Source organism: Rhea pennata, chromosome 2, assembly GCF_028389875.1.
Source record: "Rhea pennata isolate bPtePen1 chromosome 2, bPtePen1.pri, whole genome shotgun sequence".
NCBI classification, from domain to species: Eukaryota; Metazoa; Chordata; class Aves; order Rheiformes; family Rheidae; genus Rhea; species Rhea pennata.
Window position 1 is genome coordinate 116,712,846 of NC_084664.1, and position 24,579 is coordinate 116,737,424.

Genomic DNA, 24,579 nt, shown 5'->3' on the forward strand with positions numbered 1-24,579 from the left:
TCAGTATGAAACCCTAGTGTTACTTTAGATGTTTAGATTATGCAGTGGCACATCAGTATTCTGGTAGTACCAACGTTTTTTTCATTAAATATCTAGCTTTCAGTTAAATGAAAACTCACAGTAAGAAATCATTTAAGCCATAATAATAATAATAAAAAAAGCAAGCAATGAAACTCCTAACGACTGGTTCCAATTAAAATAAAATCAGATATCAGAAAAATCTGCTTGATGAAACATACTTACACCATCATATATATTTGTTCTATGTCTTATATAAAACTGCACTACTGATTAGTCTCCACAGAGATCCTTATTCCTATTCATCCTTGAACAGAAAAACAGCATGCTTGTCATTCACTATAATATACAAATATTACATGTAATATGTATAAAAAAAAATTTTAGATACCTTTCCCAGTCTGTAAGATCTACAGAAGATTTTACAGAAGTCATTCTTTTCCAGGTGAGATATTCTGAAGAAACAAAAATCTAAATACAGAAACCTAATAAATCTGCAATTGATTTTAGATTACTGAACAGATTTGCCTTGAATTATAAGTATTCTCAGAAACTCGGGATCTAATTTTCCTTTCTTACACTACGCTTAAGCTTATGTAAATCCACCAGTTCTAATGAACTACTTTTATGCTGACCACTAATTTGAGAGGAGAAGTAGATCTTACTATAAAAAGATGTTCAGATGTTTGCAGCAGATTAAAAGGCTTTTTTTTTTTTTTTAATAAAAACTTTAAAAATGCCATCTAAAAAAAATTGTAGTCTTCAGCTTAAATGGAAGCATTAAGCATTCCTGTACCTTTCAAATCAAGTACCATCCAGCTATAACAAGTCACAGGATGCATATGGGGGAATCTTTCCTTATTTTCTTTATTCCCTCTTTTTTCTATCCCAAGTGCCACTTCAACCTTAGCTCTATTTCATGCCTTAGGAACACTAAGTCCTCCTCCCATACAAGAAATTACTGCAGAAAATAGTTTTAAGACCATTTCTGAAGACTTCCATAAAAGTCCTTGGGACCAAAAGTGGAGCCTTATGCTTTTTGGACTTCTTCCTTGCAATGCTACCTTCTGCAGCCACCTGTTCTGCCCCCCTGCTGGAGCACTGCCTTGTGTGACCTAATACAAGGAAACCTGCATCCTTGTCTCAGCCACCTTAGTTTTGATTCTATTCTCTTGGCTTTGACATATCTTTTTTGATAATTCAAACAAGGCTGTGAGCTGGAGAGGTGAAGCAAAGGCATATAGTCGGTTTGACCAACATTACCACAGGACAGTGGTCTCCAGTAAAGAGCCAGCACGGCTATACGGAGGCAGTGGCACCTTCAACTGCTGCAGAAGGCTTCAATAGAGCACTCCCTTTAGTCTCTTATTATAGGAAGAGTTTGAGGAGCAGAGCATTCCAACGAAGCCCCTTGAGTAGCTCAGGTGGACTGTTACGTCTTATATGATCCCAGGTAACTCAGAAACAGCTCAAGATGAGGTGCATACATAGATAACTTACTACTAAGGTATCAGCTTTGCTGACTTCATCGTGCTTTGCGTATTCGCAGGGACATATGACTCAGTCTCTGAACAGACTACCATTTGCTTAGGCTTTTATTACTGGGTAATTTCTCACAGCAGAGGGAGAGAATGGATGGACATGGGAAAGATTAAAATGCTGCACATTATTTTCCTATTTCACAGAAAGACTCCAGTTAATGGTGAAATAACCATGATTTATACATTCATAAAAAAATGTAATCACAGCAAAAAGGTCATCTTGTTTGCATACTAGATGCTCAATTCAACCACTCCAGTTTTGCAGATCTATTGCACCTAGAATGACAGCAAAGCAGTACTCTTGGCCAGAGACATAGGATGAAGATGCAAGTAGAGGACGACGGATATTTACAGGCTCAGCTAAGATGCAGTTTGCCTATTACAGCTAAAATGATTTAAGCAAAAAATGCTGCAAAAGGAGTGGTCTTGCAGTGCCACAATCTCATCTCCCTCTTCTCTCAGAGCTAGCCATAGCATAGATGCAGGACGGGCCAATTCATCTGCCCAATCCACTGGAATATCACTCTTTTGCTTCAGGGTAAGCCCTCCATTTGATCAGCCAGCTGAATCGATTCATACTGGAAGCTGCACAATCACTGCATCCAGTGCAAAAGAAGTATTAGGACTTCAAGATAGGGCTAAAAGAAAATGTGGGGCTGCTCTTTTCAGTATTAACTTACCCTTAGATTATCCTAAATGTAATACAAATATCTTACCTCTAAAGCTGAGGTTCTCTGCCTAAACACCACAGGGTCATCTTCTCTTCTGAAGTATGCCTCATATTCAGTCCCTTATTAATACAACTGATTTTTTTTTCCTTTCTTCTCTCAGTCTATTACCAGTTGGTCCTGCTACCTTTTACTGTACCAAAACACAGACCCAACTTTAAAAGTTAGCCACCTCATCCAGAGCCCTTAAGTACCTCTGCAACAAACCCCTCAGTACATTTGGATCTAGGCAGGATGCACAAGCCAAACTGGTACCAACAAATCAGTACCAACAAACCTTATTCTACTCTGCATCTGTTTTACATTTGTCTCTCACTAACAAGATATGCCTTGCTATTTGTGTGCTGCTGCTCTATGAAACAATTTGGAGCATGCACAAGCCTATATGCTCTAAATGGGTAACTGTGCTGTTACTACTGAGGGGGCTTATTCCTGAAGTTGGCCTTTATCAATAAGCCCACATGATCATCATAGAGAAGTTAACTTTCTTTTTTTTCTTTTTTTCGTCCTGGAACCTTCAACAGCTATCTCAGAGGGCCATGACGATTCAAATCACGGAACTTTCCTTAGAGCAAAACTATTTTAATAGCTAAAATTTAATTTTTATTTAACTTTCTATTCATTAAATTGCAGTAAATCTACTTCAAAGTTCTTGTAGAAACAGTAATTCAAAAGGTGAGAAATGCTTTGCTTATCTGTATGCACATCAGCTATGAAGGCTAGTAAAGAGACAGTGTATGAATATTGATCACTGATCATTGTATCACAACTATACACTGGTATGTTTTGAAACAGCCCCAAACCATATCCCTTTCCTTTACTGAGTATGACAGACCTGACTATCTTCTTGGCATCTCCAGCTGTTTCTAAAGACTTGTATAATATTCATATTTTGTTAATATAAACATATTACTTTTTGTTGTTGTTAAAGTTAGCATGAGGAATATTATATATCAGCAGTTTTCACTTCATCCCAGAAATGTTTGCTTTTTCCCCTTATTTTACTACATGGCAGGTTCACCTTACCCTGCAGCAAAGCAGCACATGGCTAGCAAAAATCTTAAAATGAAAGACAGCAACATTCTGACTAAAGTAATAATACAAAGAGAGACTTGAAAAGTATACCACCAAATAGAAAAGAAGATCTCCAGGCAAACAAACCATGTTTGACCTTTCTTTAGTGATATTTTAACATTATGTAGAGCCTGGAACATTCTCCATTTCATAAATTCATTTCGCTAATGACAGATGTTATTAGGAGTTGCGTAACAGCTATCAAACCATTTACCTATCTCCACATACTTTGCAAGAAATGCTTTTAAGATGCTACAATTAAAAATTATAAGAATTACATAAAACCCTTGCCAGATTCTGCTTATCTGCTAGGCTTACACTTGTGACATTTTAATTATATGCGAATTAAAACCATAAATTTTGACCCACACGAATAAAGATCTCATTTATTTCAGATTTCTTTGTTTTTAAACACCAGGGTGGTTATGAATTTATGTCATGGCATTCTGAAAAGTCATCATGAACAGAACATGTAGCATTCAGGTCACAGATAACTTAGAAGTTCATACTTCAGGATTTTCAGAATTTGTGTGAAAGAAAATAAGAAAGGTAATTCGATCCCTACTTAACAGAAAAAATCCTTGAAACATGATTTTCATTTTGCTTCATTCCAGAAAAACAGACACCTTCCTAGCCCCTACAGTGATCCTTAACAGGGAATTGAAGCACAGACTTCATTACAGTGTATTGATCGTACTAAACAAAGGGTTCTGAAATTATCGATTGGTTCCAGCTAAACCCCAAACTGTTTGTGAGGCCATGCATGATGTGCAGTTGGGGATTACTAAACAAGACAGCAATACACCATCTTTTCCTCTCTGACCAAACTAAAGTAGAACTTTCTTTTACAGAAATTACACGACAGCTTTCAGCAGATAACAGGCAGTCTTAAAAACAGGCTTTCTGTAAGCTCTTGTTTAGTTACCAAATATGAAGTTTAAGTCACTGAAATGAACACAAAACATTCAGAACTGACTTTGTTTATTACTGATGTCTTAGTTACAAAAGGGCTTCCAAAATCAAGCTTTGTGTATTTTTGCTTTTTTGCTGTTATTCAGGAGGAACATACTACTCAGTACAACTCCACACTATCATAAGTCAGTAAGTTTGCCTTTATTTTAAGATCAGTTGGAATATAGAAAGACAGACAGACAGACAGACAGACAGACAGAAAGGTTCACATACTTCAATTGCCTTCAGTAAGGCTTCAACTCTGCACCTGCACTGTGGCCTACTCTGGCAGGCCAGGGCAGCCATGTGAAGCCCTGCATGGATCACAAAACAGAAAGACTTCTCTGTTGCAAAACCCAGTCCTAAAGCCAGATGCCCCGCCTGTACTTTCACCGTAGTGTAAATCTCATTTAAATGAAGAACTCAAAGGCTGACAATATCTTTTCTTTAGTGTCTGAATTTTTACTTTACTGTCTGAAGGTGAAGCTTGGGTTTTTTTTGTTTTGTTTTCATTGCTCAGCATCTCTAAAAGCTTTGCAGTAAAATCAGAATGGGAATCTAATAATCTGTAGTTTTTACACTCCATAAAGAGAAAATTACTTTTCCTGAGGAGAAAACAATTCATTTTTATAAATAATAACCTGTGCAAACTAAACATTTGAGATTGACATACAAGTATTGTCACAAAGTTTGAAAAAAAATGAGATTTATCGTGGTTGGAAGTGCATACATAGCGACATGCAGCATAAACACTTTTTTAAAAAAATTTTATTTTCAACATGGTATGTACTCTAGGTTCTTGGAACTATGATGAATAAATTACAGGCAGGCACAAAGGGCTCCAACACACAGAACATTAGATGTACCTTTTCTATCCAGGCTGATCAAATTCTTACCTTAATATATCTCAACTCAACATCTACACACACACACACACCAATAGGTCAGAATTGCACTTCGTAACTTTTCTGTCCCAGGCAGAAAACAGCACTGCAATATTGACCTTCTTTTTCCACCCTCATACACGTGAATTCTCCCTATGTGCATGCAAATGAGCTGTGCCAGTTCCCACTAAATTCAGCAATAATTCTACTTTCATGTAATGGGTACCTTCGCATCATGTAAATTCCTTCAAAAGAAAACAACTAACCAAAGTTTTCTTTGCATAACCTACCAAGAAGCTATCAGTTGGTGACTAACAGATACAGATGATAGACTGAATTTGAACTTGTGACCAAAAGGGACCTAAACTCCCCATTAGTCATCCCCTGAGAACTGTATTAATCAATTTTTATAAAAGCACAAACATTCACTAAAGCAGTGTAAAGGAAAATAGTTATCTGAACAGAGAAGCACATACTCAATTAGAAAACCAAAGATTCACTGACATCACTATTTCTATGATGTGAGAAGTGTGCTAGCTGATTTACTGAACAATTTACAAAAAAAAAAATCTTTTCTTCAAAAAACTCAGACTTTAACCAGAATACTGAAAGATAATTCTATGCAGACAAAAATAACTGGATCTAAAGAATGAACAGTAATAAGAATTGAGTTTATAAAAATATGTTTCGAAGAACTTTTAGCATAAAAACAACACTGAACAACACACAATATGGATAGTTAATGAAAAGAGTATGTGGAGAAGATGATTAAATGCATAATTGACTCATTGATCTAGTCATACTTTTATCTGTTCAACAAACAATACATTTATAAAAGGCAGTTACCAAACTATCAGCATGTCAATGACAGAAAGGATTTATATACTGGAGAATAAAGATTTTTAAACGTTGAAATAACAAATTTTACATATGCAATCTTTATCTATCTTTCCCCACAACAGTTCTTAAGCACCAGGCTTGCCTTATGTTTCTCCTTCATAGAAAAATAAATTTACAAGCTATTTAACAGTCAGTGATAAATTTAAATTTATCTTAATTGAATTGCAGCTTAAATTTAAAACTGTGCTCTATCCAGCACAAAACCTCAGAACACCAACACCAATATTTTATGCATCAGGTTTCTGTCACAAGACTTAAGAGTTTGTATATAAATGGCAGAGCTGTACTGTGTTACAGAAAGTATATTTTTACTCTGTTAATGAAAATAAAAATGATCCAAGTCCAGGAGAAAAAAAATCAACAGAAAAACTTCCACTTATCTCAACTATGCATCAAATCCTCTGTGCATAACTAATTGATAAGACTCTAAGAAATAAAGACAGAAAAACCCTCATACATGCCCAGCATTTATTATTTATTACTAATGTTTAAAACTCACTCATTGGTACTAGAAAATGTTTTTCCTCTTTTTATATGCTTGGACCAAAAGGACAACTTGATGGAACCAGTGAGTCACCATTCCGAAAAATAACGAAGAGCTACCCCTCCACGCACACATAATTTTAATACAGGTATGCCAAATGCAGAAACCAACAGTCTATTTACATTGATGTTTTGCTTGTATTTGATTGCCAGCTTACTTGCATGTGCATATCAATTTGCAGGCTAATTAGAGAACACTGCTGAGACCATTACAGAAATATAGTGCTCCACCATTGGCTGCAGCGTTGTCTCACCAATTCCTTTAAAGACTGGTTTCAAACACCATCTTCATCTCCATTCAAAACAATTAGGGTGCATTAATTTCACATTTTAAACTGCAGAGAATTAAATTTTTAAACACTTTAACAGACTGCACTGCTATTTTGATAGTTTTTATGTTACATACTACGCTTTCAGAAATTCTTTCCTATTTAAAGGAATGTTAAACTGGAACTCACAGAAGGGCTTAAGTAATTCTACAACTTGAGAGGCATAGGTCATAAACTTTTAAAAACAAACTACACCTAGTTCTTAAAAGGTAGCACCGCAAACAAGAATGAACTTTCTCCCACAGGCAAGCAGACAGATCAGAGTATCTGTCACTGCTCAGAAGTCTGCTGAAATACAACACAAGTGTAAAAAGTAAAAATTCAAACAGGTCAGTTTTTGAAACTCTTGTGCTGTAGGCAGCTCTGCAATGGTGAAAAATCAACCGAGTGTTGCTCTGCCGCTCCTCTGCCAGGACCTTCAGCCTCCACACTGGCAGGGCCATGTCAGCAGGGCGAGCGATCACAGCTGCAGGCAGAACTAGGTGCCCTGGTTCTCAGAGATTATCTGCAGCCAGACTCAAGATTTAATGGGATTGGTTACTATCATCCGCAGCCCGGCTAAGAACTACAGGCTCAGTTCAGCACTATGTCTGAATGGAGTTTGGATGCAGCACACAGCAAGGGATGAACATGGAGCTGATCCTCAGCTGCCCAATCCTGGAATAAATTAAAAAGGCAGGAAGAAAGCTCTCAGTTACACTGCAGGGAAAAAAAAATCTAAACTCACCATTCCACTAACAGAATCCAGTGGAGTCTTCATTCAGCTATGACCTCCTTTTCTCTCATTACCCTTAATGGACCCTTTTTTTCAAGTCCTTCTCCACAGCATGTCCCCTTCTCCTTTCCCTCCCCCACTCTCAATACCAAGCAGTGCAAATCTGAAGAGGAAACAGAAATGCAGGAAACACTGAAGAAAATATGCAGGAAGTGTCACTGCTACTTTTGTCAGCTTTACACTGGCTGATGATTTCTCAGACACAGAAGGACATCTCCATAGGAAATCTACAGCTTGTTCTAATTTCACTGTCATCACAAAGAAAAGGAATCTCTTTCTATGTCCATGCTGGCCAGCAACATTTTAGCACCCTGGGAGTATGCTGCCTACCAGAGGTCCAGGCAGTAAGAGGCAATGGGAAGTTCCTTTTCAAGGAAGCTGCCTTACAAATCCTTTGCTTTCCTCAGTTTCAGGGCAGAAAACTACTAGTTACAGAGCAGTAATGGGAACAGCTGTTTTTGTGATCTCTCCTTGAAGGAAACAAAGCTTTCAAAACCATTCTTAGGGTTCATCACTGCTTCCTTCAAGTCAGAACTGGCCATCAGCCATAAGGTAACAACACAGCAATTTGATCTAATGAAGAACTAGCCCACCACTAAAACAGGAAAAGTTTTGCGTCAGATCAAAGTCATGACCCAACTCACTCATTCACTCATTCTCCAACCATATCATATATATATATATATACACACATATATATATATATATATATACACACACACACACATTTATATATATACTGGTGTGTGTGTGTGTATGTATGTATAAATATATAACTCAATGAGAGAAAGCTGCTCTCTTACTGAAGGAGAGTATTTTCATATGCTCCTAAACTGCACAATTGTAAGCAGGGTGAGAAGTGATGAAAACACATCACTGGTACCAGCTCATCTATAGTAAGAATCAGCAGTGATTTTCTAGACAGCTTTCTAGACACTTACGGATTCTCAGAGTTGTCATGGATGCTCTCCAGAAGCCTCTTGGATTGCTTGTGCCCTGCTGTGTTGTCCCTCCAGCAGATAGCAGAGTGGTTAAAGTCCCCCATGAGGACTAGGACCTGCAAACATGAGGCTACTTACAGCTGTAAAAGGCCTAATCCTCTTCTTCATCAGGTGGCCTATAGCAACCCCCTCTCCCTCCCCCCAGTTTTATCATTCATATTTATCTGCCCCTCCATCCTTACCCACAAACTCTCAGACAGCCCTAGGCAGAGCTCCATGCACTCCAGCTGCTCTCTCACACAAAAGGCAACTCCCCTTCTTGCCTTCCTGGCCTGTCCTTCCTAAAGGAAGGACATCACAGCACTCCAGCTGTGTGAGCTATCCTACCATGACTCTGTAACTGCAATGAGATCACAGCCCTGCAACTGCACATGGATCTCTAATTATTCCTGTTTATACCCCACATTGTGCATATTTATGTAGAGGCACATCAGAGAGGCATCCAAACATGCCAATTTCCCAGAAATGATGCAAGAAATTTCCCCATAGTGTTGTCTTGCAGGTACTTCCTTGCCTACACGCAAATGCTAGAGGTGCCCCTACGACTGTGATCCTTGTGGCTCTCTCCCTAACCTGGCTTTCCTAGTTTAAAGCATTCCTCACCAGGTTGTCCATTCATTCCTTCACCCATTCTGGCATCCTTCAACACAAGGATTCTTCTGCTTCCATCCTTTCCCCACTGTTGGCCCCTCTCAGAGTTTCATCCCACTCAGTCCCCCATCATTATTCTCCTTGCCTCAGGGTAGGGGGTGGGGGGAAGAAGACACTCATCCAGATGGAGCTATATGGACAGGACTGGAAACCAGCTGGGTTGCATTAAATCAGAAGGCATTAATGAGTACCAAAGACTAGTTCCTCCTTCTACAGAGCAAGTAGAAGATGGAAAGTAGTCATTTCTCTTCCTCCAGTCTGATATTCTTCCCTTGCACTCTCCTTCTGCCCTTCCTACTGTCCAAATTCAACTCATCTGACACTGATACCAAGGACTTTGTTTATTTACAAATGAAAAATTTTGGAAGTGAACAGTTCCAAACTTTCAAATACCCTCATGTTGAGTGTCAGACCACCACAACTTCAAGCTGGCTCACTGCAGTCAAACAAAATCAGAACTGTTCAAACTGTATCTAGATTTGTTGATTGATATTAAACTCTTCACCATAGTAAATTTAATTTAATGTAGTAATCAAGTGTTTAAATACTGCTGAAATTTATCTCTATTTATTATGGTAATACAGGGCATTTGCCTGCAATATCAGTTCAACAGGACGCTCTTGTCATTGTGTCTTCTGGACTGTCAGAAAGATGACAAGTCAACAAAAGACATATTCTAGCCTTTACAGAGAAACTGAATGTGTAATTATGTATACCATGTGTCTTACACTACGTGAACACGACTGCCTCACTTGGCTTTTTGTTCGATGCATTCCAAAATACCATGTGTGCACGTGTGGGCAAGTGTATGTTGAAAATTGCTTTAAGGTGATAAGGAGGGATTTTTCTTCTATTGTATGAATAAATATTCCATATTTAAAGACATTTTAAAGATTGTGTCTGTTCTGGAAGGACTTTGCACAGCTTTAAAATGACCATTCATCTCAGCCTCTCCTAAAATACAAGTCAGCCTTACTCCAACTACATTGATTCCAAGAGAAATAATGACCCTTGGAAATTAAGGCCAGATAGCATTAAAACAGACCTAAGTGTACTAAACGGCATCAGAAACAGTATAAAAATAGACACAACTTCAGAGGGAGAAACAAACACCTTTGCCATCTCATCTTAAATCATGCTCAGAGTTCACGAGTGACAGATGACAAGCTTCTACTTCGTATTTCTGCATGCTGAAAGGATACTCCATGTGAGATCCTCGTAAGCAATCAGCTGAATAAGGGAAAAGGAATGCACATGAAAAAAATTAGTCCTTATTCCCATGTAGGTGAACCATAAACATAAGTGAATATCAGAGATGGACTAATTAAGACAGTAATCTACACATCCCAGAACACACTAACCATTCAGGATTCAATTTCAACATAAATGTATTCTTTTCTGTATTAAGAATGTATTTATAAGATGGTACACTGGAAACAGTGGGATATCTTTTTCAGGTAATAAGGGTGGGTCCAAGTTTCTTCTGTAGAAAAGGTGGACACAATAGTGCATCTAGAATTTTTTAACTACAAAATACATTTCCACCTCTAATTCAGATATTACACACACACAAGCACTATTTTATAGGTTTCTTCCAAAACGGCTAATTACCCAAATTCAAACAATAAATTCTTTGACATTGAATATACAAACCAATTCAAATATTGCATTCCATAACAGCTTCAGGGTTTACTGAGGGACAACAGAATTTCATTTCTGTAACAAGATACATTTACAGGGCTGAAACATGACTGAACTTCATTACCGACATTATTCACTCTGATATTTTTCTCACTATATATGTTTTATATGCAAGTTTGTTATTGTTGTTATACCAACAATAAAGAATAGCTTAATATAAAAGAATAAGTTTGGTATCCTACGTACATCAGATGCAGAAGTTTACAGAAATAGAAGTTGAGGAAAAAAAGAGAGTGACAATTTAAATCTTTTACCTCGCTGTTTAATAAGGTAAACATATGTTTTAAGTATACTCAGGATACATTCTATTTTTAACTAAAGGTGAGGAAAATGGAGGGAAAAAAAAAGAACTTAAGCAATCTCCTCCTTTAATAAAAGAAAACTCTTACTTTTCAAGAAATAAATCTGAGAATAAGAGCTTCATAAATGAATAGACAACAGAAATTACAAAACAGGAACTGTACGAGTGTAGTTAAAGCAAACAGAAATAGCTCTACCAATTCAAGATACGAAGCTCAATACTGACACAGGAGAATTTCAGATACTGTGGCTTGGGAAAAAGGATGAACAGTAGAGCAGTGGAAAAGACTGTCAGGAAAAGAATTAAAAAGGTGTCAGAGAGAACTGGAATACAACTGTTACAAAATAAATTATCAAGTGTAGCAACACCAAATAACACAATTAAGAAGTACTCAGCTTCACATGGAAGAGGCCAACAACAAACATGGTTAAATGTTAAGCAGGACCAGTGAGAATATAAATATATTCCCAAGATGAGCTTCTGAAAAAAAAGTCCTCAGTTCCACTGAGGATTAGAAGTCAAACTCGAAGGGTGTTTTTAGAAGGCAGGAGGGAAGAGTTTGCAGGAAGAGACTTTCAGGAAGAGAAAAAAAAAAACAATTGAGAAGAACTGAAACAATTTTTTTCAGCTTGCCAGCAGCTCATAAAGAGACCCCATCCATCTGAGATCCTCTGGCTGTCTGCCTGGAAGAAACTCGTCAAGTTGTCTTTTTTCTTAAGGCAATGAGACTTCAAACAAAGCGGTTATCATTTTGCCTTTTTTTTTTTCCCCTCCATTGAAAGAACAAATTTTTGTGGAGAAGTATTCATTCCCCCCCTTAAAAATATGTTTCTGCTTGTAACACTTCCTCCAGTTCTACTGTTAATGCACACATGAATATCAAAGAAGCCAGTGCATTCTATCATAGTAAAAATACAGTTATACAGAAATTAGGTATAGCAGGGAATGCAACATATCTTAAAAGAAGCAGTGCTGTCTCAAGTTTTAAGCACGATGATTTTATAGATGGAATTTCATTCTTAGTTGATAATGAACATTTTTATGGATTGAATGATAATGCACAGAAGATAACACAAGCAGCAAAAGCAGTCTAGTGGCTGCTAGTGACTAGACAGATAGTACCCATGTAATCTCCACTACTTCCTGAAGGAACAGTAGTGTCCTTTAAATGTCAGGCAATTTTAGACATTAACCTTGTGACTGATCTTCCCTAGCTCTGACCACCTAAAAGTTAAGCATCTAGTTTAAGACAAGCTTCTAGACTGCCTCACAGTCAAGGAAGAACAAACAGGCCCCTACAGGGAGCAATTTATCTCACACAAAGTCGAGTAATTAAGATGAGTGAACAGCAGTTCTCAGCCTCATGCAACTCTGGAGCACGCTAGAGGACAGGCCCTTTGTCCCCAAACTCTTCCACTCTTCCCTCATCACAAGCAGCTCTTGGGAACCCTTCCACACGTACCCAGCATTTTGCAACACACTGAAAAAGGATTCTACACCTACAAAGGACTCTATACCTTAGCAAAGAAACATGCGGATGGCGTCAGGAACTCTTTCTCCCAACTGTTGTTGGAGACAACAGGAGAGGAGCACAGAGCCAAAAGCCTGCTGTCTTTTCTCTCTCTGTGCCCAGGTTGGTCCCATTACCAAACTACATGACCATAAAACATCAGCAGAGCTTATTACCTCACACTAGGTGGCCTCCAAATCAAACATTGCAGAACTCTGTTCACATACATCTATGCAGGCCTACCCACAGATAATACCACAGATGAGAAGATACAGGGAGACACCAAATGCAGAGGAAAAACTAAAACACTGACTGACAGTGAACAAAAAACAAAACAAAGTGATTGAAATTGGGGAAATACTCTGCTTACCACATTACCAGTAACACGGCAGACAAAATCTTTCAAAAATACGCAAACACCAAACAAATAATCAGATTAAGAACATGAAAGCTTAAGATACAATTCTGAGAACAGTCATTCAAGTAATCTTATCTAGGTGAATGATTTTAATAGAAATTTGGTATTTATACCTGTTAATATTTGCAGAGCAAAGATTAGATAAACAGGATAGACATATATATCAAATAGCCACAGGTATTTTTCCTGAATAAACTAGAAAACTGTAATAAACCAGCACAATCAAGGCCATTAAATATCTTACACGACACTCTCCCCTTAACTGGCCCACCTCTTCTGTGCATATTACACTTTTAAAAGAGACAGGTTAACCTGAATTTAAATGCACAGTAAGGACTTCTAGAGATCTACTACTACAGAGATGGCTAGTGAGTAATTTTTTGCATAGTAGATATATAAAAAAGTTTGAATATTTAAATCTCAAAATACTCAGGAGAGAGTACTTTTTTATTTATTTATTTAATTGAGGTTATAGTTGATTGGAGGCCCAAACAACAGCAGAGCTTTGTCAAGGACATGTACACCTTTAAGAGATACATGAAACTTCTTTTGTTTCAGAGATTTGTACAATTTTTTTCTTTACAGAAATGAATGTGCTGGCTGTTAACTCACTTAATGCCTTGGTAGAAATACTCTGATTTTATTGAAGTGACTGCTTACCAAGTTGAACAACACGAAAAACACTTTAAATACATTCAGAATTAGACCTATTGTATATTATTTACGTGTGCTTAGTGACCTGACTATATTACATCTTGAAGTCAGACTTACCATGAATTTCAACTACAAACAGTAAAGTTAAGAGGTGGGACATTTTACTAGTGCTATACTACAAAAAGATGTGCAAGATAAAGTGTAAGACATCACTTTTAATGGGTCTCCAAGGCTACAATCAGTGAAAGCTGCAACGGTGGAACATGGGAGCACCAGGCATCAGAGACAGTATGCGAAAAGGCAGCAATAAGGTATTTCCTCTAGTTTAGACCATCTCCTACACCGTTCAGTCACAACCCATTGTAGTAGTTTCCAACTTCTTCCATTGAGCCTTCCCAACACACATCTTTTTTTCCTACAAAGGACTCCTATTCCCTCAATTCCCCATCCTGAAACCAAAGACATCTATCTTCTTTTCTTCTCTTCCCTTCTTTCCCTCATTTTGCATTAGTAAATGTTTTTCTTTTCCAGTTTTTAGTATTCTGGTTCACTGACTGTTCCACATATAGTGACAAATGACATGGACGCCAACTGAGCCCAGATAGTGGCCTCTCATGCCCTCACGAGAGAAACCAGTAGAGGCTAACACACCAGCCATATGAATGAATGTACAAAACCATTATCACACACTTTTTTTTTTAAACACTGTAACATGAACAAGACTGACCCTCCACTGAAAACAAACAATGCCTGAAGAGACATAGCAACAGAAAAGCAATCTCTCCAGAAAAGATAGTATCATGAAGCTTATGAATGTAACCCTGTCCCATCTTCTAAGGCAATTATTTCTTACAGTAATACTTTAAAAAATGATCTCCTATAATAATGCAATAACTGAAAGGCCCAGATCAACAAAACCCATGATAAGTCTAGTTTTACCTAAGTTTTAGTGAATTAAAGGCTTTAGAAAGATGCTTGTTTACCAGTGTGCAAGATAAAAGCAAATGAACATGACTACTATTAAACATCTCATCATTTTTTGGTCCGTATTTTAAAGAATAATATATAAACAAAACATCAAGTCAGTTGCAGATTATTGTGCATCTGGCTGACATAAAGCCTCTGTGCTTGTGGTATCAATGCACAAAACCAAAGAATGTTAAAGCTTTCACTTTAAATCATATAAAAAACCTGCAGCCTAAGCCTCACTTTGCTTGTCTTCTAGCATAAATGTGAAGTTAGCGAGACAAGGCAAGTGAGATCAGAATCAGGCCCATAGTATTCCTTAAGAAGCAAATGTCACAGAAGTATACTTAACTTGTAGCGTCATCTGAATCTAGTTTAATAACCAGAAAATAGGCTTTTGACAACAATAGTATTTCAAAATGACAGTATAATTAAATTTAAGTCAAAGCTATGCAATGATGGACTGTATGTTTATGTGTAACTAGCAAATTACATGCTTTTAACCATATCAGAATTTTCAAGGTAATTAACCATTGAAGTAACTCAACTGAAGAAATGGTGATAGAAAACAACCCCTACCCCCACCCAGTCATTTTTCAGCTAGTTCATATTATCCCATATGACGTAATACATACTCTACGCTTTGAACAGTTTTTCCAATTCTTACTTCCGTAAAATGCAATGCATTTTTATACCATTCAAGGGCAAATCAACAGTATTGCTTCATTACTTCAAAGTTTTAAAAAGCAACAGAAGGGACTGTGTGACTATGATGACTAATGAATAAGGAAGTCAGTCTTCCCTCTGCTGTATGTCATTAGTTCAGAAATAGTTAAGGCTGGCTAGTCATTATCATCAGATCTGTGTGAGCAACGCCAATGCAGAATTAGTGGACAGTTCAGTGTAGCTCCTAGTCAATGAAAAATGAGAGAAGCTGCAGATGTGGCCTCCATGCCACGAAGAAAACTTTCATGTGACAGGACAGGCCTCAAAATCTGTGTAGTCTCTTTTTCATGATTAACCAACAGCAATACACTTTGCCAGTAGGAAATATTCAAATGGTCTGTGCTTTCAAGAGAGCAGTTTTGGAAACCACTTGCCTCAGATTTTGAGATCTTTGTTGTTGTTCCTGTCCTGTTCTCTGGGTTTGTACATCACCTACCAAGGGAGCTCTCAGTGCTGATGACTACTTCAGAAGTCTACAGTTGAATCATGTATTAACTCCCATTTTGTGGGAAAGCAAAGAAAATTCTTTCTTCATTATTTTCTCAAATGGCAAAACATTTATTTTAATAAAGAATAGCTTATAAATTCATGTAACAAACCAAGGTCTGTGGTGGGCAGAATGTACTTCCTTGAAATTAAACAGGAAAAGCTTTAGTAACTCAAATTTAAATACACTAAAGCTAATCAATTCATCTTACATTCAAGTTTCCATTAGACTTCTAAAAAGCATAAAACAGGTCTGTAAAATATAATTAAGGAGAAATACTGCTACTTACAGCATGTAAAATTAAGACTACAGCTTTTATTTCATTTGTTTTGCAGACTCATTAAAATGTTTTTCTCATTTAAATGTCTTGATCTGTGTAACTGTATTTATATGTGAGACAAGCAATGAATTAAATTAAATTAGTCCTTTTTTAAGATGCATTTGAAACTGTCTAAAACTAATGTTCTTAGTCAGTTCCACAATTTCCGAATTAGATGGTGGGAAGAAAAAAAATCTACTGATGTTAGGAGCTTAAAACCAGCCAAATTAACATACATTTTTCAAGCTTTTATACCAAACAACTGCTTAGGAAATCTAAGAAAGATTCAGAATACGTGCCTCTCTGTGTTCTGCAAGTATTACCTCTACCCTGAAAGGGGGTGGGGAGAAGGACACAGAGCAGCGAACCAGATTCCCACCCTGGTTGACCCTTGGGCCTTGGAGAGAGCTACTGACTTCACTGCACTTTAAATGGATGCAAGGGCTTGCACTTGCAGAGCTTGCTGCTAGCTCGGGACTTTGTTAGCCTCATTCTGGGCACTATGCCATCCAGACATAGATACATGTCATGGTGAAACAGAGGCACACCGTCCAAGAGATAGCACTGGAATTACTCTGCCTCTCTTGGCAAGACTCCTTACAGTCCTCAGTGCAGTGGTCTCTGACCGAGGGCTCGCAGGCAGCAGCTCTCACACTGCTCCTTGCTCGCTTTTCACAGATGTCTGTTAGGTTGCCAGAAAAAAAAGCAACGTATGTTGTTGTCTATAGTACAGTTTACACTTAGTACCACTGCCTGTGAGTGTGTACAAGTTTGGGCCTTCCCCCCTACACACCAAGGCAAACATATAAGAAACATATATATTAAACTATCCATATGAGGCCAAAAGCTCGCCCCCAAGCAGCCTTGTGGGCAGCAAATTATCTATATGCAGAGACAGAACTATGACCCTTATCTTCCTATGTCACTTCCAGTTCCCTTAGAGAGTCAAAGAACTACTACAGGAATAATCTCCACATTAATCTGAGCATTTAGACTCGATATAACCGTAGTAACTCCATGGGAGATGTAAAGTGGAAGGGGAATCTTCTCTACCTTCTTATCATTCATACACAGGCTCTAATTGGAGACTGATGACATATGCATTGCCAAGAAAGTAATAAAACATACACATCAGTGTGAACACTGTTGAAAATCAGAATTAGTGGACTACTGTGGGAAGGCCTGCAAGACCATATTTTCAAATTCCTGTCAATAGAGGTGAGTGTGTTTTCATTAATGGCAACAGATTTTTCCCCAAGTCCTATGACAGCGATCAAAAAATGACCATAGAACAGCAGACTTCTTTTTCCCCTGAAAGAGTATGCCATATTTAAGTCCGGAATCAAAACACTCCAGCGTGATTTATGATTAAGGACAGAAGAAATGAAAATCAGAACATCTTTTATAACAATACCATTGAGAAGAGGTTGTCCTCCATGTACACTTCTCGATACAATGGCACTGTGAACATCTTCAGGAAATCCAGACTTGCATGACATGTCTTCACAAGTTGCTTTTATTGGTGCCTGAAATGTAAGATAAATTCTATGTAATATTTGCAACCCTGATTCACCAGAGAAACATTCCAGATGGCATAGCAGCAAAATGGAGTGTATCTTCTACAAACAGCTTCTTTGTTTCTAAATGACTCCAATTAGAACCCGAGGGCAAAGGGTTAATCTTTTTGATAACTGGAATGGAAGAAACAAATCCCACTTGTCTGGTAAGATCTAAATAATACACAATCTTGATTCTTCTAACAACTGAGCATTTCAACTAAAACAGTCATTGAGATTGAAGTGGAATCATACGGGGAACAAAAACATTCCTTCCTCTGGAAATAAACGTTGCACAAATCCAATCAGCAACTTTTTCAAAGCTAGATATATTTGAGAGGGAAAACTTTAACCACTGATTTAAAATCTTTTAGTTTGGGTACTTCTATATGAGGTTGCACCAGTACAAGTCAATTAAGATAAGTTATTGCAAATGTAGCATTTTAAGAAATAGAACTTACGCTTGCATTAGCATTCAAACAGATACCACATAAAGTAAAACGTTTTCAATGCAACCCCTTCCATCTCAAAAGGACACTAAAACAACAGAAGATCATTATTGAATTTGCACAACAAGGCAGCGGACTAACCACTAAAACTGTTTACTCTCTTACTTGTTAAGAAAAACTTTTCTCAAATCACATATATTTTTCAGAATTTCATAGATGCCTTTTCATTTAAAAAATACAGTATCTGGAATTTTTTGTTCTGCAGTGTTCCATGTTCAAAAACATTCTGATATCTAAGCTGATTTCCACGAAAATTTGTTGCCCAGTTAATAAAAATCACCTCGTACCTCTTTTTGGCAAAGAACTACGATTTCTTTTCAGTGGATTGCTTTTGTCTCATTTTAGTGCTGCATGAAACAACAGCCTAGCTTACATGTGGCTAAATGACTATACACAGAAAAACCCCTTTCACACTGTGCAAGGCAGAGACCACCACCCTCAGCTGAGATAATATAAACAGAAATCATAAAAGCCCTTGCATTATCTCACAAGCACCTACCCACTAAGTAAAGGCCTCTCCATGCGTATGCCCAGATGTAGTAGTCTTTGACAGACTGAGCAACTCTGCTGCTAGATCTGATCAAGATTCTTAAATTAGATTTTCCTGATTATTTTCCCAGATGGGTGACCATCAAGTAGTCCTACTCAAAGTATGTCTGCACATACTTACCAGAACAAACTCTAAAACAACAACCAAAAACAGGATGGAGGAGGAGGACATGATGATGTTATACTCATTTACCACTTTCCAGAGCATGCTTAATGAGTAGAGCGCTTGCTCACGATACTGGACACTGAAGCCGTCAGCTCCTTGTCTGTGCAGTCTCTGCATAGTGGAAGAACTCTCTCCATCACCTGCTGTGGTTCTGCCACTTATTTAAAAAGCCAAGGTTCATTGGGTCTAGAAATTCAGCACGGCAACATTATACCTGTGTGTGGTTCCAGCTGGGAGTTCAGCTGAGCTTGGTAAACTGTAGCCCATAATCCACAGCCTGCCTGTAGGTTCATCAACAGCTCTCCACTGAACTTCATCAAGCACATAAACACCTGTAATTGCTCTCTTTCTTAGCCTAGTCAAAATGGTTCAGATTAGCTTGAAAGCTTTTAACTGTATGTCTCGTATAAATCAAAGCCCCTTTTGGCTGAGCCAGATTGGGGGGTGCTTATCCAAACTACCACGGTGGCAGATCTGAGAAGCCAGTACACTCTAGTATGCAGCAGCCATAGCCAGCTGGAGGCCCTCCAAAAGCAGGAGCTTTTACACTGGAAGCTGTTGATGAAGCTGAATTGGCACTAAAGATGAAAAGTGAAATTGCAGCAACAAAAATATACTTGCCTTCACTCTGCTGTCTCCAATATAGGGTAATAATCTCAGAAAAGGAGCATTACAGCAGACATGGGGCAGTCGCACCTCAAATCACAAGGATTTCCTTACTCAACAGAGGCCAGAGACAAAAGTGTACTCACTCCACTGAAATAAGCTGGCAAGCTCAGCATGCCAACTCCTATTAGGATAATTTTATCACCTATGTGAGGAGGAACTTAACACATTTAGCTGCATTTCAACCAGTTTGATCCCAAGTCAGTCGTTCAAGAGAGAGAGAAAATAAATAAATACTTATCAGCATACTTTAGATTTATTTTTAGTAAGTTTACTGTCTACCTCCAGCTTACCATACTATCTGGGTAAGAACCTACTAAGAGAACTTCTAATTATCAAGTGTCAAAATAACTTAAATTGTAGAGTAGGTTTCATTGTGACTTAAGTACTACAAAGCTCACCAGCGTAAAACTACTTATATATTTTAACAATTTTAGATTGGAATCTCAAAGAGAAAGCAAACACATAACAGAAGAGGGCAACAGTTTAAATTATCGAAAGACTTTGCTGCGCACAAAGCTACAATTCGGATCTGTAGCCAAGTCTCAACATTTTAATTTATATGATGAGTTTAAGATAAAAATGTGGTAAATCAAAGATAATTATGATTCCAATTATCTGTTTCCCCATCGTTAGTACTCAAATCACTTTTTCTGTTGTTTTTTTTTTTTAACAAAGCTTGCATAATTTGAAAGAAAAATAGCTGTATAAAAGGTGACCTCAAAGCAAATGCGATAGAGGAAAAAAAAATAGCCTTTCATAATATCCTAGAAACAAAAAAAGGCCTGGGTGGGCAGCTCAGGAGATAAGGGGATTTTAACAAGTGTGCACTGGTGTGCCTGGGAATCTTTCAGGCTTTCCAACCATCTATATGTACTAAACAATTCTTATAAACTGAAACAATGCCCACTGAAACAAAGGCCTGGAGACATGAATAGAGAGCCTTCTTTATTCTTTCATTTGCAGCCATCAATTTTATCCAGAAACAAAAGACTGTACTCTGCTCTCCAAAAACAGTCCTTTGTTAAGACTGTCTGAGAATAAAAACACAAGGGAAGTAAGAACTCAAATTTTAAGCAATTTCTAATCACCTCAAGTTAAGCATTTTAAATTAAGTAAAAGTTGTAGCTTCAGATACTATGGGTCACATCTAGTTCAGTCTAAGAGTACTGACAGATTTAAACCATTTTTAACTCTCAGCAAAAAGGATGGTGAAATATTTTTATTCCCTTATCTTGGGCAAAAGGGGAAAGCTAGTGAAGATTATGGGTCATGTTACTGTAATTTACAGGATTCTGTGTGATTAATACAGTTCCCAAGACTATTTCAAAAGATAATATTACTTGCACATTCATCTACAGAACACTACTAAAAAATACCTTTTAAGACGGAAAGCAATTACCTTTGCTTGTGCCCATACAGAATCTACTTAATGGAGTTAAAAAGCCTTGAACAAGGTCAGCACTTGAAAAATTCTTCTGTGGAGTACTAACAGACTTTGTTAAGCAAAATTAGGAGTTACTACTGAGTAACTATTTTGCTTTCCTGACCCCTTATAGCTTATTCAGTCCTCTTAACTGTGCAAAATGAATACCAAACATTACCACCTCCAGGTGCTGAAGAACGATACACTCAGTCAAACGCAGTGTAAGATGAAGCAGATAAACTCAGTATTGCAGATCTGAGACTAAATGCAATAGGCAAACTGCAATCATGAAGGTGCATGATGTAAACCAGAAGTCCTCTGTACAGAACTGGCCTTTTGATATACTTATGCCAGGTGACCCTGTGGTGATATATATACCCTGTTTCTCAATTACGTTAGTTTTCTGTCTAGGTAATGAAATGAAATGAAATCTGTGGTTTCATTTCACGGCTTCAGTACTTCAAGTACTTCAACTTAGTTTTAAAAAACTTTTTAAGAACAATTTCAGAGTTTTAAAGGCCTCATGTTTATGTGTTTTTCACGTTGGTACACAATACCAACGACTCTTCAATACATACACACTTCACACTATGAAAAGCTTGCGTATTAGGAGAAGAATAAAACATGTGAGGATTGTTTCACACTTTGTGTTTACAGTTCTAGATTAATCCCTCTTGCTCATTTGCGTACTTTACAAAAGTGCCACACTTAGTACATAATTCTGTAAAGAAACATCTCATTAAAAATGCAAGCTTGCAACACGACTGTGGGAGTGATTTCATCTCATAACACGCATATTAAATTTGTGGAATTGGGCTCTTAAAGCAAGCACTGCTTTCAAAACAGAGCAAGTCTAGTTCTGTTTGCATATGCTGTACATCACTGGAGTTCACTAGTACCTATTAATCTGAAAAATCAAAGGCTGCTTTTTCATTGTTTAGCAAGAGTGATCTGTAAGTTTGTTTAAAAAAGTAAGTAAACATTACTCAGTTCAATAGCTTTTTACAATTGACCTTCATTTTAAGTATTTTTTTCTTGTTGAGAACCAACAAGAATTCATCACTAATTTGAAATGTTTTAAAAGATTTTACAACCTGAATAGTCAAGCCTAAGCTTAAAGCAGCATTTTGCAAAAAGATTGTTTCTATCTGAAACAGTAACACTGAACATAGCTTTATTCTGAAAAGCAACATTGCTTATAATATCCACAATTATCATCCTAGTACATGAAATACCTGTGTTCTGAAATCTGAAAAACCTCCAGCAACTCAACATCATAACGAGTCAAATTTTAAAGTTAAGCAGGCAGATGTTTCCTAGAACTAAAAGCATAATTAACTATAGAACTGGGAGAATGAAAAATGAACATGAAAAATGAACACAAATGGAGAAACAAAAACTGAACCATTTCTCCTTCCATTGCTAAAATTGAGAAATTAAATAAAAATGAAATAGCATAACAAAAGAGAACTTCAGCATTAGATTTCTTAATATTGATTGTATCAAAATGCAAGGAGAATTGTTTTTTAAAGCTGCCCGGCTCAAAATCTTTTCTTTTACACTGAAGGTGGCTTACTCCTATAGGGATTTAAAGCCTAGGTAGTAAAATCAGAAATGGAGGGATGTGCATCAGATTAAATATCATACTGCACACTTGTAATTGGCCATATTACAACTGCCAGCTGCCAATTCCCGCCAGCTCACAGGGCACTACTGTGTGATGCTCTATATAAAGTCTTAAATAATCATGTATGTACAACAGAGCAGGAACTGGATATTTCAGGTCTCTCTCCTTAATAAGTAACACTAATTTACTATTGCAACAGTAATATTAAACTTAAGTACTGATCACAGAAACAATGTGACTGTCTAAAGATTTCAGTTTCATCATTAAAGGCCAAAATTGTACCCAGCGTTCATTCATAACTTATGTGAACTAGGATTGCTCTGTCCACTTTTTGCTTTATGTACATACATCATTTGACACAATGGAATATGCTAGATAAGATGAGTTATTTTAGGACTAGAGCTTCTACTTATTACTATAATATAAATAATAGGCATATGAAAGACACTTCTGCAGGATCACAGACACAGCTATGTGGAATGCTTTAATGTTCAGCATCTCTTTCTTAATCGCTGACTGGTTCCAACAGTTTACACCTTCATGGTACTTATGACACTCTCACAGCACTCTAGTAAATACAGTAAATTGCAGTTTGTTTTCAACTATGGATTGTAACTGGAGAAAAAGATAAATGCCTTTCATTCAAGTTTTTGTTCTGAAAGCAAAGAGTTTCCAAAGTCAGTGCCAGAATAAGTCCTGCTTCAGGTCATTTAGTTATCTCCATTTCAGCACTGGTCTTGATTATGGAACCTTCAATTTTAAATAGTGCTCTACTTCATGAGCCATAAGATTTTAGATCAGAAAAATACAAATTCTCAAATTGACAGTTAAAACCCTCAACTTTCCCAAAATAACAGAATCCACAAATTTTATATTATCATCTGTTTGAAAAATGAATTGCCTCAAATCAGTGCTGGTTGCTATAGGCGGCTACTATACAATTTAGAGGCTCTCCCAAACCATGTTCAAACTCTCTTCCCTTAACCCAAAATATGAAACTAAGGATTCAGTTCACTTGCTCTACCAAGCTTGAAGATTGGCACAGCTGATACAACATGAAGCTGTAATCCAATTTAAAATTTCCCCTTCCTGTAACTAGAACATGGTATGCTGCATTTTCTAAAATATCTGATTCTCCAGATGCACCACAGTTTCCATCAGAGAAAAAGAAGGTCCTAAAATTTCAACAGGAAAAGCAAAACCAAATTGAGTTTCTGTAAATCTAAAGATGCATTTTTAATACAAAAGAAAAAAAAAAAAAAAAAAAACACTATGTTTGACTATGCATCCTTATTTCTTTAAAAGACAAGACTTCCTCACTCTGATTTGGTATACAGATTGCTCATGCTCGACATCTCTGCCCACAAAAACTGCTGGTAATGTACTGAGAGAGTTCTGTGCTGCTGACCTTCAGGAGAGGTTGCAAGGCCTGTTTATTTCCCTCTATGGAAGAACTATGTTGGGGGATCACAAGATTTTAGCTATGTCTTCAGCTACTGGGCCATAATTGTATGTTAATTACAAGGAATGGGGGAATCCCTAGAGAAGTCTGCTGGTATAAATATGGTTTTATAAAATATGTCAAGGAGTGCCTAGAGGAGAG

General features: G+C 37.3%; 1 protein-coding gene across 1 annotated transcript in view; it reads right to left on the reverse strand.

Annotated features, from left to right (window-relative positions):
- The window catches only part of CDH2 (cadherin 2), a 121,101-nt gene that overhangs the window by 91,050 nt on the left and 5,472 nt on the right, over positions 1 to 24,579 (reverse strand). Inside the window, exon 2 of the mRNA XM_062570245.1 lies at positions 17,892 to 18,003. Within this exon, the coding sequence (XP_062426229.1) occupies positions 17,892 to 18,003 (112 nt within the window). The remainder of the gene's footprint in view (positions 1 to 17,891; positions 18,004 to 24,579) is intronic.